At 50.1% G+C, this 12,438-nt stretch overlaps 1 protein-coding gene across 8 annotated transcripts in view; it reads left to right on the top strand.

Annotated features, from left to right (window-relative positions):
* The window catches only part of ZC3H18 (zinc finger CCCH-type containing 18), a 48,847-nt gene extending 36,659 nt beyond the window's left edge, over positions 1-12,188 (top strand). For 6 of the 8 annotated variants that reach the window (XM_037409129.1, XM_037409130.1, XM_037409132.1 and 3 more), the window contains 7 exons: positions 1,319-1,462; positions 3,242-3,394; positions 5,497-5,657; positions 6,270-6,466; positions 7,629-7,725; positions 10,057-10,153; positions 11,488-12,188. In XM_037409129.1, coding sequence (XP_037265026.1) covers positions 1,319-1,462; positions 3,242-3,394; positions 5,497-5,657; positions 6,270-6,466; positions 7,629-7,725; positions 10,057-10,153; positions 11,488-11,686 — 1,048 coding nt within the window. In that variant the 3' untranslated portion in view covers positions 11,687-12,188. The remainder of the gene's footprint in view (positions 1-1,318; positions 1,463-3,241; positions 3,395-5,496; positions 5,658-6,269; positions 6,467-7,628; positions 7,726-10,056; positions 10,154-11,487) is intronic. The other 2 variants (XM_037409134.1, XM_037409131.1) reach the window with 2 other exon arrangements.
* The last annotated feature ends 250 nt before the right edge of the window (positions 12,189-12,438 follow it).

The following is a 12,438-nucleotide window of genomic DNA, read 5'->3' as shown; positions in this document are numbered from 1 at the left end:
TGCATATTTAATTAAATGATGACATTTTTACTTATTAAATCCAAGTTAAACTGTACAAATATCCTTAAGTATTATATGTATACGTGAGTGTTTAAACACACGCGTGATTTCCTGTTTAAACATTCTGTGTGTGCAGGTATGTTTATACAGGAGCTATAGGAACATTTAGTTCATTCCTCTACTGTGGCTTTAGTTAATGCACAGCCTTAGAATAAAGAAATGGTTCAGCCTCATCTACTTACAACATCGGAGGCAAATTAAAACAGCGCTATAGCTATGAAACTGTTCTTGGCAGATTATGCCAGCGCTCCTGCTCTTTTAAAATACTTGAAGTTGCTGTTTCACAAACTCGTGTAATACGTAGTAAATTATGGTTATGTTGGAGGGTGACACAACACCATAGTGATGTCACCTCTTAAGGTGACCTGCAAATAAATTACACCATGGGAATCCCCTGAGTTCTCCAGAATACGGGACAGTCCCCTTTGCCACACTCCTCGTGCCTTTATTGGCACACTTTTTTTTTTCTTCTCAACTCTGAGGGTTCAACCCTTTAAGGACACGCTCTCCGTGTGCAGTCATGTCTTTACACCCTTCTAGTGCACATTGCAGTGCTGGTTTGGTAACACACAACACCAGCCAGCACTAGTGTGGGGATTGTTTTTGCTGCGTAATGTTGCATGCACTTAATCCTGTGTTCTGCAGGGGTTGAATGCGGATATTCTTAAGCCCAAGAGGAGGAATTAACAGTCTCTGGTTTTGTATGTAGACAGACGCCTCCTCTCCGGTTAACAGTAGGCGTGACATCAGTGCTGGGGTTGTTGAGCAGTAATGAGCTGAGCCCAGAAGTGAGCAGCTCTTTTGCACCTTGCTGATCTCTGTGATGGCGTGAAAAAGAGAATTTTTGCATGAACCATGTGCATTTGATTCTGAAGCTTGACAGGCGGATTTTAACTAGGTGTATGTCTTTTGGATAAAAATGCACAGAATCAATTGGATAAGAAATGGCGATTTCACACAGTCTACTTCACTAGTTAATTTACAAGTTGAAAGTCTCCAAAATTGGCTGTTGTTTAGTAACTTGTTTCTGAAAAGGGGACTTGCAGAATATGGATAACAGATCCCTTTGGGGGGGAGCGGGAATCCATGTTGTTTGAGAGTGTTTCAGTGAAATAGCCAAGTGCCTGTAGCTGCAGTAATCATATCTATATAATATTTAGTCAACAACAAACATGAGCGCATTTTGTTGCTTTCGAGAATGTCTGTGGCCTGTACCTACTGACTCTGATCACACACATAAAAATTTTAATTCTTGTAGTGAAAAATCTGTGAAGAAGCTAGCTGCCCTTCCAGTCCCTCAGCCGCTCACTAAAATCACAACAGCTGCACCAGAGCCAGCCAAACCAGGGGATAACCGAGAGGCAAGAAGGAAGGAACGTCAGACAAGGACTCCACCCAGGAGGTAAGAGAGCTGTGGGGTGGAGTGAGGCTTGATCTCCTGCAAGATAGACCAAATCCTGGGGTTCTGTCAGGAGCATCAGCTACAAAGGCTCTTCGATATTAAGGAGAAATACATTTCCCGGGGCAGAAAGGAGATGGGAAGAGAAGGAAGGAGTTGAGGGCAAATGCTGGTGACTTGCCACAGCCAGTGGCTCCTACCTCTGAAGGCTGGTTGGGAGATAAAGCAAGGGGAGTACATGAAATGGGTTAAAAGGCAGGGTCTGCAGCGCACAAAAAGGCATGTTTGAGAGCCACTGGTTGCGGAGGCCACGCAGCAAGGAAGCAGAGTTGCATTTAGTCCAGAGAGCAGATCTGACGTGTCGGAGGGTCAGAGCTTGTGGTGATGGGTTTGGACCCTGTGTACTCTAAACGTGTGCTGCTATGCAGGAAGTATTTTTCTGTGTGGTACCAGGAGCTGGGTCGTCAGCATCTAGCAGTACCACTGGAGGAGAGGAGGAAAAACTCTGTGACTTCTGCTGTTCCCAGTACACAGCTTGCCGGCTCGCCTGCTCTTCCTGGCTTCATCCAGTGTGACTAGTTTGAATGTTTCAAGTGACTTGTTCTGTCTGTCTGCTGGTTTTGTTGCCTTTCTTCTCCCTTTGCGTTTGAAATGAGAGGGGCTTCTGATGGTTTTCAAACAAGGAGCACTTGTCTGTATTTAAATACATTTATCAGGCTTAATCTATTGTACTGTACCTAAAAATGTTACAGGATAAACGCAGGTAACGTTGCCTGTTCTTGGAGGGACACAGTCAGCTAAGCACAGCTGAAACTCATCATGCATTCTTCTTGCGTTAGAAGTTTTGAAATAATTATGGTACCTCTGTGTCTATAGAAGCAGTAGCTCTCTGTGTAAGAAATGTATTTACTAGAAATGTCTCTTTTTATGAGCACACAGGGAGATGGAGAATGTTTTATGCCTGCAGGAAGGTGTTCTTGGATCATTGAATGATGCTTTTCGTCAATGTGTTTTGAAGACGGCTGTAATTCTGTTTTCCTTTCAGGTTTTTCAGACTCATCCCATGTCAGTTCTTAAGTTTGCGTGGGATTAAGTCTCCTGTTTCTTCACAGTAGCTAAAGAAAAGGCCTGGGCTGAGCAGTTATGTCTCCATAGTGAAAATTGATGATGACAATTTCTTTTCCCTAGAAACTCCATCAGTTCTAGTTCCCTTTTTGCTTTAACTAGTTAATAATAACCTTGGATGTCTTCAGCCACCTTCCCTTATTCTTTATTCCAGTCTTGGGGTTTGATTTGTTGTTGTTTTTCACACTTATACCCACACAAACCCTACTGCCCTACACTCTCCCTGCTGTGCAAATGACAGAACAGCTCTATTTGTGTTAGTACTGGTGTATTAGTCAGAAATGTGTATCGTTATTTTTATGGCCTGAAATACAATGTAGTCCCACTGTGTTACGCAGTTAGCAATTTTTCTTTGTAGGAAGCATTTACTCCTGCGACCAGTACAGGATTAAGGTGTTTCAGCTGATTCTTTGCCTGGCTTTCATTGGCGTTATTGAGTCTTGCAGAAGACAGCTACTGTTCAGAAAACAGGTGCTTCCTCAGGACCGGGAATGTAAGGTTGAGGAGAACATCTGAAACAATTACATTTGCAAAGCGCCAGTCCTGTATACAATACAGGACAACAGCATCATGCTCGAACCATCCCTAAACAGTTTCTTCTAACCCCGTTTCACAGCAGAGCACAGCGAGGTGAGGATGTCATTTGCTGTCTTGCAGGCGGACTATCAGCGGCAGCATCAGTGGAAGTGCCAGCAGCTACAGCGGTTCCAGTTCCCGATCTAGGTCCTTGTCTCGCTCTCTCTCCAGATCTCATTCCAGATCATCATCTGCCTCAGTCTCCCACTCCCCGTCTGGGTCCAGGAAATCCAGGTACAGCCTCGACCCTTCATAACCTTTGTTGAAGTAAGAGGAGATTATAATTATTCTTAACTGCTGTGGTTTCTTGCTGTGAACGCTCTCGCTAGCTTCAAGTATCAGAAGCTATAGATAACTAGGACATGAAACAAGATTATTTCTTTGTGTGGTGGTAAAATCCCAAGTCCTGAATCATGACAGCAGTACAACATTGGTAGTGTCCTTGTGGCTTATTCAAGGAAATAATTTGTCGTTTGTGCCAAACTGCCCATTTTTACCTAAATGATGACCAAAACATCTTACACCTAGGGTGATCTCACATCCTAATTTATTTACGAGTTAACAGTTTCAGGCTATAGAGCTTTTCTCTTCCAAACCTCTTTACTACCTCTTGTTACTGAATGTCCTTAGGGAAGATGCTTGGTCTGTTGGGAGAGGTAGGTCAGAAAATACCTAAAAGGCTCAGCTAATGATATTTCTACTTTGCTGGCAAAGTTGCCTGGCCAGTTCCTTTTGTGTTGAGCCCCAAGTGAATAGTTACATGGCTGTTCGTCTGTGGGATTTGTAAACAGCTAACTCCCTCCAGTAAAAAGTCATGAAATAAGCTTCTTTCAAGTCCTTCGTTCAGATTTTTTTGCATTTATTTAGGTGCAGGAATCCCTGAAACCTCACAGGCAGCCTTGAGACACAGCGCTTCCCGTGATGCAGATTTAAAAGTAGACCTGTAGCATAAAACTAGTGGATTAAGTAGGACTTGGCTCTGACCAGCAGTAATTCACGTATCTGAACTCTATGAAACTCCAGGGTTCAACATCCGCGTTATTTTACGGAAATACAAACTTGTTTACTACATGCTTGTCACATTCATCAGATCAGGTAGGGGTGATGCAAGAGGTTCAGAGAGCACTTGGGCACGCTGGCTCTGCGCTGCCCTGCGGTACAGGGCCCGAGAGGAGAAGATGGGAAAAACTGGTCCCAGGTGCTGCTTGTGTGGCACTGGGGCTGTGCTTGCAGCTTTTACAGGTGTGTGGGAAAGGAGGAAGCATAGGAAAAGTAATGTGTGCCCAAACCATGTCTGCTGGGACAACCTCGTAGCCAGGAGCTTTCCTGCAGAAGGAGTGTCTGGCTCATCCAGTCGCTGTTGCAGCAGTCCATGCAACCTTTCGGAACGCACCTCTGTCGGGGTGCCAGCAGGTAGTTTGCGGTTGTTCCAGGGCTAGCCTGTGCTGAAGCTGCCGCAGCCCATTCGGTCATGCACAAGCCTGGACCTTGCTGGCAGGGCAGTTGCTGGAGCACAGAAGCCATGCGGCCCGCGGAACCTGCTGGAGAGGTTGCCTGAATATTCATGTAGTCGGTGTACGCCAGGGCCCGCATGCCGGGGGCTGCGCTGCCAGCTGGGTCCCAGCTAGCTGGGATTTTTGGAGCCGCTTCAGTGCAGCAAAGCTGCGGTGGTGGTATGCCCCTGAAGGGAAGTCTGATGCGTAGCCCTGTGTTTTTGTCTGGTACATTTCTCAGTAGGAAGTCTTCCTTAATGTAATGATTGTCTGACAATTTTAATGTTGTGAATGCATTAGAAGATAGCCATCTTATAGGCACTATTAGAAGATTGCTATCTTACGCACATCTTCCCTGTCATTATCAGTCGTGACAGGCTCAAAACAGGCAGCTGGGCTCTCCTGTACCCTGGGGAGCTGGGCAGGAGCTGTGGGCTGTAGGACTCCAGGGCTTTTAAAGCCTCCATCAATAAATGTGAGCCAAACAACAAAAACATTGCCAGGGAACCCTTGACCTGAGCCATAACACTGACCTGTATATGATAGCGCACACCCTACTTTCACTTTTTATTTACCTGGGGAAAGTGTGACCTGTTTACATGTTGCCTTAATCCTGTTTATACATAAACGGTATTTTCTAGGCTTGCATCTAACATGTTTGGGATTTTTCATATCGTCTGTACCCAAGGACACACATAACCTTTGTCTCTTCCTGGTTATTGCCTGCCTTAGCAGCTTTCTGACATCCCAGCCACGCAGCAGAATTGAAACAAAGGTGTCTGTCTCACCGCTGCCTGGTTCTTGTTGCATTCGTGACTGTAACGGCCTGTTGGCTCTTTCCAGGTCCCTGAGCGTGAGCAGCGTTTCTTCTGTCTCTAGTGCCTCCTCCAGCAGCAGCTCTGTACGCAGCGCCGACTCTGAAGACATGTACGCGGACTTGGCCAGTCCTGTTTCCTCAGCCAGCTCCCGATCCCCAACCCCAGCGCAGCAGAAGAAAGGTAGAGGTACCTGGTTTGTTACTTTCTTTTCCAAGGGGTCCTGGGAAAAACAGGGGGGGAGCAGAGACCTGCATACAGCTTGCTTGGTGATTCTGTGAGCTTCAGGAAAATTGCTGAGCGGAGGCTGATGCTTGAGGCTGGTGTAGACTAGGGAGGCCCAGAGGCTTCACCTGAGGAGGGTGAGCCCATGGAGAAAGGGAGGCTGTGGAGCAAATAGACATTTGCGTCCTTCCATACCTGCATGTCTGGCTGTAAAGATGCCCTTTTCCTGTTTGGGAGTTCTGCCTGATTCCACCTCTCACCTTGTTCTCTTTCACATTCATGAGATGATGCTAAATCTTCTGGACAGCTCCAGTGTCATGTTGCTCTTGCTCTGTTCTTTGTAGATCGTAGCAGAGTTGGCAGCAAGAGCCTTTTGTCTTTGTTTTTTATGTTAAGTGTCCTCCCTGCAGAAATTCTGGTTTCCTGAATCTTTTAACCTTGGGGGCCACGAGCTGTGCTAACTGGTGTGGGCTTTTCCAGTCCCTGGAGCAGCATCCTCTTGCCCTGCCTTCCAAAGGGAGGGCAGGTGGAAGGAATCGCTCGCAAGTCACTACCTGTGCTCTCTGGTTTCAACAGGAAAGTCAAAAAAAGAAGACAGTGCTAAAGAAGAGAAGCGGAAACGGGATGTGCCTGCTCAGCTCTTGAAATCAGCCAAGCCTACCCAGGGGAGCAAATCGCAGCAGCTCCTCCAGACCCAGCAGCCGTCAGCCCCCCAGTCGCAGCAGGGGGGCTTCAGCGCTCACAAAGAGATCAAACTGACGCTCTTGAATAAGGTGAGAAGTGGGAGGGGTGCGATTCCCTCCACCCAGGGAATTCAGGGAGTGGATAGGATGGATCCTGGGGCTTGGGGTTGGCGGAAGGGGACCTCCAGGCTCCGTGCTGTCGGGATGAGCTCAGCTGGGTAGGTCTGCAGGTGGGATTGAAGGGCGGCAGACAGAACCAGTCTTGCAGCACACACCCTGTGGTGGCTTGAGCTTGGCACTGTGTTGGCGGCTCCCCTGGGGCACATTCCTGCTGCAGCTTCAAGGGCTCTTCCCCGCGTTGTCGAGGGCTGCAGCCAGAGCACCGAGGCAAAGCCGTGCGTGGCGCAGTCCCACATGTGCTGGGGCCTTGCCCACTGAAAGCATGCTTGCCGCACGCTTCCGAGAGAGCTCGTCTCCCACTGCCTGCTCTGGAGCGAACTGCTGACAAGGCATTAACCGAGTCAGGAGGTAAAAGTGGCGATTGCCTTGCCTCTCTGGGGTGTCCGCTGCAAGCCGCACTTTCCGCAGGGAGCCTGATTTTTTTCCTCTTTACGATTGAGCCAGATTCCCCGGGTTGGTGCCTTTGGCTGAGATTGCAGTCCAGGTCATGTGGGAGAGTTTGGCCTCATGGGGTTTTGTGCCAGAGCAGGGTGTTGGCCCCAGTCACGTGGGTACGTTCCTGGTTTTGAAGCATTAATGTGTTTTTTTTTCTGACAGTCCAAATTCCCCAGTGCAGTCTGAGGCTGCAGTTTTCCCTACTTCCCTGTGCTATGACGTGAGGCGCCTTTATCGAGTCTGAAGCATGCTCCGTGGGGAGGGGTGTGCAGTTACACATAACTACCAGCTGGCATGGTCAGATCCTGGAAGAAGGCACGGCTCCAGATGCCTCCTTGACATTTGCTATCCTTGGTGCTGCTGAAGAAAACTCTACAAAATGCCGCTGTTTTCTTGTTTCTGACAATTTTGAAAAGAGCGTACCATTAGTCCTGGTGCCAGAGGATGGGTGGTAGGGGAATTGCATAGTGCCAGTGATGGCTGAGACTGGTGTACACAAGGGAGTTTAACAGGAGATGCACTTGCATGAGCCAGCCAGCGCATCGCGGGCACCCATCACAGCAAAAATCTCTGCCTGCTTCCCTCCCCAGAAGGAAGTGGCTGTTCAGATCCATTGTCTGTTTTAATTCCATTTTAGGCAGCTGACAAAGGAAGCAGGAAGAGATACGAGCCAGCAGACAAAGACAGGCCGACCTCTCCTCCAGCCAAACGGGCGAACCTGTCACCTGACAGAGGTGAGACATCAGCCATCCCAGGGACTCCTGGCCTGGCTGGGTTCCTGCTCTGCTGCTCGAGGCAGTGCTCGAGCAACAAATGTCCTGTGAAAGTCTCTGCTGCAAGAGTCCACTCACTGGAGAGGTTAATTGCAGGCATGTGTCCTTCCAAAACCTCAGAGCGTGCAATTGCCACCAGATAACGCAGGCGTATTAGCTGGCCTGCTGCAAAAACATGGTTGAGGTGAGACACTCGGGTTTGTGAAGTAAGCGAGGTGAGGTCAACCCTGGGCAGGCCAAACCCGGCCTTGCCTAGCTGTCTTGTGGTGCACATTGCGAGTACCTTGGCTCCACTATGTCTGTGTAAGTCTACTGTAAAGAAAAAAAGAAAAAGAAGGAAAAAAAAAAAAAAAAAGCACCCTAGCTTTGGAGATGGCACGCTCATCTCCATGCTGTAGGTACGATCCATCCTACAGCAGCCACCTCTTCTCTAGTAATGTTGTTGGAGGTGGCTGTGGAAGTCACAGGGTTTCCCCATGCTGTATCCTGAAGCCTCCTCTGCCTTCTATTTCAGTGCATCCCAAAGGATCTTAGTCCTCCTGACAGACAGGATTGTGGCAGTGCTTGGAAAGGGAGCCCGGGCTGCCGAGGCTCTGGGATGGATGCAGTAATTGGCTAGGTCACCCATCCTGCGAGATGAGACGATTTCCCCACTTGTGTGTGACACAATCTGATCTGCCCTTTATGTTTAGAAAGACACGGGCTTTCCAGGTGTTCTCCTGCATCTGAACCCTCAGCAGCAGGCTTAGCACCTGGGAAAATCGAGCTAGCCAGCCGCACTGAGAGGGACCTCAGCGCCACGCTCCAGCCTTTGCTGTCGCCACTGAAAAACAAAGCGGGGGGGAGTAGTCGGCCAGAGCTGCGTGGTTTTGACGTACAAGCCAGCATTGACACGTGATGTTGTTTTCCCTGTTGTCTCGGCTGTAGGTGTATCTTGTTGACTCTGGGTGCCAGCCAGAAAAAATTTCTGTGCTAATAGCTTGGTTGCATTTGACTCCTGCAAAGGCAGCATGGAAGGGACTGGGTGAGGTTGGAGTTCACTGGGATCTAGTTCACAACTACTGCTGAGCTGCAGACAAGTGAATGGGCCGACCTAGCAAACTGTGCTGATTTTATAGATACATAGATGCAGATGCAATTATATACTTTATTTGTTGTCTATACATTATAAAGCACTTTTAAGCAGTAGCAAATGGGGCACAAGCCCTGAAGGCAACTCCGCCTCACCTCCCAGTGGCAAGTGTACCCCTGACTGAATTGGGACTGAGCGAGAGGCACCCTCCAGCGTGCAGCTTGTGCTTCAGTGTCCCAGCACAAAGCTGGTCGGTGTTTGTGCCACAAGTCTCACGTCCCTGTTCTGTAACCTTGCTGTGATCAGATCTGCAGCGTATGCAGCCTCGGCTTTCTCATGGTGTCAGTCCTCAGGAGCAGAGGGCTGTCCCGACACATACAGGCGGCTGCTGCTACGAGGAACTGAGCACCTTTACTGTCTGGAGTGCTGCTGAAAGTGAGGTCAGCAGGCTCTAGCATCACCGACCTGGTGCAGTATAGCAGGGCGTGTTGCTCTGCTCATCCCCAGGGCTCACAGAGAGCCCTGCAAGCACGCCGGCTGCTCTCTGTGTGCTGGGATAGCGGCAGCTGGGAAACCCAGCAAAGCTGGATAATGCTGCTGCAGGACCCCAGTGGCCTTCCCACCACCAGCAAGTCCCCACAGCAGGCCTGTTTGAGCAGGGCATGACAGTTCGGTCTGTGCTGAACAAACATGGGGGTGATGCCACCTGTGGATTGGCCCCAGCCAGCTCCAAAAGCGGCAGAGCTGCACTCGCCCAGCACTCTTAAAGCCAAAACACCCTGTTACCTGGCCAGCACGGAGCCAGCTCGGATGCCGTGCAAACCAGATGATCTGCCAAGGGATAATGGAGCACGAGCTCGTCTGTGAGGGCCAGCCCTGCCCTGCAGGTTTGTGAGCAAAGCAGGGCCTGAAAGCGCAGTGGAGGAGCCTTGTTCCAGCAGCCCGAGGGTGAGGGACGGGACGGTGCGGCTCCCCACGGGTGATGGTTTGTACAGCTGACCATGGGGCACAGCCATGGCTAGCTTTTCTGCTCCCCCCGAAGATGGGATGCACAGCAGTAGGTTCCTTTTCTGGCTGCTGTCGGACTTGGTCTTTTGTTGGCATGGTCTGGTCTGTCTGCGGAGAGTGTCCATGCGCTTGCTGAAACGGTACGCTGAGCAAGGTAGCGACCTGTACCTCGGCAGTGCAGGAGAACATCTCACCTTTTCTTCTCCTGATAGGTTCTCGTGACAGGAAGGCAACTGGGAGACTCTCTTCACCCAAGCAAGAGCGACAGAGAGGTCAGAACACGAAACCTTCTCCAGCGCAGACAGACAGGTCAGTGCCTGCTTGTTCTCATGGGTCTCTTGTGAGGCCCAGCCTGGCCCACACTTCTCCAGCGGTTCAGTCCCTCCTCTTGGGGCAGCTCTGAGGCACTCTGGCCGTAGTTTCCAGTTGCCATGGAGGCACAGCAAGAGGAAGGACGCGAAGCTCCTTGGGCAGGAGCCAAAGGTGCTCAGGGGTTCATGCGGAAGCCACCGGCTAAGCCATTCCAGCTCAGAAACGAGCTGGAGCCTGGGGGTTTTCTTGAGGTCAGTCCCAGCAAGAGGAGCCAACTGGGTTAGGTGCAAGCTCAGTCACGCCAGTGCCTCTGCCTCTCGCTGGCGCTGCGTAGTGCCAGTGAGAAAGAAAGTACAATCCCTTCGCTCTGCTGCCGAGCTCCTTGTGGCACCTGGTTCAGGTGTGTGATTCCCCTGCTTGGATAGCCCAGCATATCCTCAGCTGCTCACTTTGCTGCTGTGAGACGTTAAAATGTGGCCGCTGAACAGTGACTAGCTCCTTTCCATCCCCTCTGGTGACAGGTGACCAGCTGATGTCCAATTTCTTGGCAGCCTGTACCCACTGTTGTGCTGGGAACATCCCATTGCAGAACTGGATGTGTAGCTCCAGGGGCCTTGGGCTGTGCTCCACTCGGAGCCCTTTGGCTGAAGGACTGTGGAACACCTTCCGCAGCACACCTAAAGCTTCCTCTGTCCTCCTTGCCCACAGCCCGCCAGCGCTGCTCTGCATTTCTCGAGTGTCATCTCTGCGAGGATCTCTGTGAGCAAACGGGCACAGCCCTGTCCAGCACCCCTGTGTTCCGTGGCCAGCAGGACTTGTGTCATCCCCTCTGTCCAGCCTGGGGCACGAGTGAACCTCAATTTCTGTGTATCAGAATATTCCCAAACCAAAACCTAGCCCTGGCTGCCACAGCCCTGTCCTTCAGGCCCTGAGGTCCTATTTTCTAGCAGAAGAGGAACCTCGGCTTTCCAGACCGGTGGTGGTGGCTGCGCCCTTGGTTCTTGACCCTCTTCTGCCTGCTGCTGTTTGAGTTGACAGTGTCGTGTGGTGGGTTTGACGTGCCCTGTGCCCAGGCAGGAGGCGATTAAGGACTCACTAAGTTTCTCTAGGGCAGCCAAATGGATTTGCTCCCCCTGGAGCAGCTGATTTTTTTTTATTTTTTTTTACTGTTTCAGCCAGTTTTCCAACCCAAGGCCTCGTGTCTCATTCTTCCACTGGCCCTTCGAGCGATTCTTCCTTACTGGAGCAGACGCCAATGGGGTTTGTTTCCAGCGTGGCGTGCTGCCGGTGAGCACCGTCTGACCACCTTCTCCTCTCTCTCTCCCTGCCAGGAAACGCCAGCTCTCCCCGCAGTCCAAGAGCTCCAGCAAAGTCACGAGCGTACCAGGCAAAGCGTCTGAGCCGGGCCCCACGGGTGCCAAGGCAGGCAAGTCCAGCACCCTGTCACGACGGGAGGAGCTCCTGAAGCAGCTCAAGGCGGTGGAAGATGCCATCGCTCGCAAGCGGGCCAAAATCCCGGGGAAAGTATAGTGGGCCGTGCGCGGAGCGCCGCTCTGCCCCTTAGTGACTGTTCATGTTTTTATAAATAGTGTAAAAGCGGCCACTTTGGGATTTTGCAGTTCTGTCTTATTTTGGCTGCGATTCTTTTTTAAAAAAAAAAACCACACAAAAAAAAAAAATACTGAAGTTTTGTCACCTGAGACGCCCGTGACGACTCGCTCCGGCTCCTGAAGGGCGAGCGGGGCCAGCCCCTGGCTCTGCCGGTGCCGGTTCCATGTAAATTATGCACAGAGGACTCCAGCCCCATCGGATGCTCTCACTATTCCTCTCTTTCTCTCTGCCCTCTCCTCTTTGCTAGCCTTGAGTTGTATTCTCCTAGTTAGCCCTGCTGTGTGTTGAGTGTCTTCAGCAATGCAGTTCTATATACTGTGTAATGAGAGAGCCGAAAACTGCTGTGAACTGCTGGCAACATCACCTTCTCCCCCTGCCCTCCCACCCCAGGAACAAAAATATATATATATTCTTGACTAAAGTCTGATTGGGAAAATGACCTGTCTTTTATTTTAAGCATCGGATTGTTTTAGTTGATTTAAAAGGAGCCCTGAAGGTGTTGTGGGGATGTCTGTCTAACAAGGAGGGTTCTTTTTTCTTTCTTTTTTTTTTTTTTTTTTTTTTTTTTTTTGAGGGATTTATCTGAAATAAAGTATTTTGATAACCAGTTCTTCCTTTTACGCTTCTCTGCACCCCTGTCCTCCTTCTCCCTTGCTGTAAGGCGCATGTCC

This window comes from Falco rusticolus, chromosome 15 (genome assembly GCF_015220075.1).
Source record: "Falco rusticolus isolate bFalRus1 chromosome 15, bFalRus1.pri, whole genome shotgun sequence".
NCBI classification, from domain to species: Eukaryota; Metazoa; Chordata; class Aves; order Falconiformes; family Falconidae; genus Falco; species Falco rusticolus.
Note: the sequence above shows the minus strand (reverse complement) of the source record. Positions and strands in the feature narration are given on the sequence as shown.